Source organism: Capsicum annuum, unplaced genomic scaffold (assembly GCF_002878395.1).
Source record: "Capsicum annuum cultivar UCD-10X-F1 unplaced genomic scaffold, UCD10Xv1.1 ctg5038, whole genome shotgun sequence".
NCBI classification, from domain to species: domain Eukaryota; kingdom Viridiplantae; phylum Streptophyta; class Magnoliopsida; order Solanales; family Solanaceae; genus Capsicum; species Capsicum annuum.
In genome coordinates this window covers 1,961,571-1,962,946 of record NW_025858245.1, presented here as the reverse complement: position 1 = coordinate 1,962,946, position 1,376 = coordinate 1,961,571, and the positions used below count along the sequence as shown (strand labels likewise).

The 1,376-nt window shown below is 32.9% G+C and overlaps 1 protein-coding gene across 1 annotated transcript; it reads right to left on the bottom strand.

Annotated features, from left to right (window-relative positions):
- Positions 1-330: 330 nt before the first annotated feature.
- On the bottom strand, positions 331-979 carry LOC107855286 (glutaredoxin-C1-like). The gene has a single exon (XM_016700277.2). The coding sequence runs from the start codon at positions 787-789 to the stop codon at positions 427-429; it is 363 nt and encodes a 120-aa protein (XP_016555763.1). The 5' UTR covers positions 790-979; the 3' UTR covers positions 331-426.
- Positions 980-1,376: the final 397 nt, after the last annotated feature.

Below are 1,376 nucleotides of genomic sequence, written 5' to 3'. Positions count from 1 at the left end.
CACCTTTATTGTAAGAACATGTCTTACCATGTCATCACTATTATACTGACAAAATATGAAGTTAATTATTAGTAAAAGTTAATCTCTCGATCCATTTCAATTTGTATGTTTTACTTTCATTTATAATCTGTTTTTAAAAAAATATATTTTTTCTTCTTTTTTTTTTTATATAACTTTTTAAGCTTTTAATTTTTCATATGACATGTTTAAAATAATAAAAATAAGTAATATTTTAGTATATTTCACATCTTTAATTTAACATTATTTTATATTTTATTTGTCAAGTCAATCCCCGAACAAACAAATTATAGGGAATAAAATGTTTTCGAATATGGAAAAATATCATTCTAACTAAACGGAAAAGAGTGTTATACAAAATGAAACAAACATATTATAACAATCATAAAAGGCAAAAGAATGCTGGAATTAAAGCCAAAGAGCCCCAGCTTTTTTGAGAAGAGGAACAAGAGTGCCACTAATATGAGAAGCCATAACCCTATCCATTGATCCAATTAGTTCTCCACCTATGAACACAACAGGAATGACGGGTGAATTGCCGAGAAGCTTGGAGAGCGCCCGCTCCATCCCTTTACCGTTAGGGTCTTGGTCCAGCTCGTACACCGCTGGGCTCACACCGAGCTCACTGAACAGCCGCTTCACTGCATGGCACATGCAACAACTGCTCGAACTGAATATCACCACCGCACTTCCGGAAGCCAGCCTCGCCACCCTCTCCAACGACTCCGAAGATAATGACCTTTGCCTTGTCCTTGTGTTTTGGTACTGCATTTTCAACAATATTTTTTCTACGAGTGAAAACCCAAATAGCGCAAAGAAAGTCCTTGTGCTCAATTAGTTGAACATGAACTAGTATTGGTAATAAAATCTTAGAAGTGAGAGGAAGAAACTAAGAAAATTAGATTAAAACAAAAAAGAGAAAAAAAGATTTTACGTCGAATTTGAGTTTGTGGAATGATGAGGAAACAGTTAGAAATTCCAGGGTATATATAGTGTCTTATGTCAGTATATATCAGTAAGAGAAAGGAGTTATTGTCTTTGGTGAATGGGATATGTTATCATTAAAGACACTAAAAGTGCAATAGCCCAATATATAGCCGCAAAAGAGACTTTGAGAAAAAAGCCTTTAATAGGAGACGGCGCCTGTGGTTTTTATGTGTACTCTAAATAAATGAACTCTTGGGATTACGTCAATAGCCAAGGCGTACAAAAGGTTTATGTTTCCTATTGATAGTTTGTGTGGTTTATTGGTTGAATTATTTATTGGTTATCAATTTATAAACATATATTAAATTGATATTAAAATGTCTATAGTTAAAAATAAATTCAATTTATTAGAAATCACTATATTGCCCAAA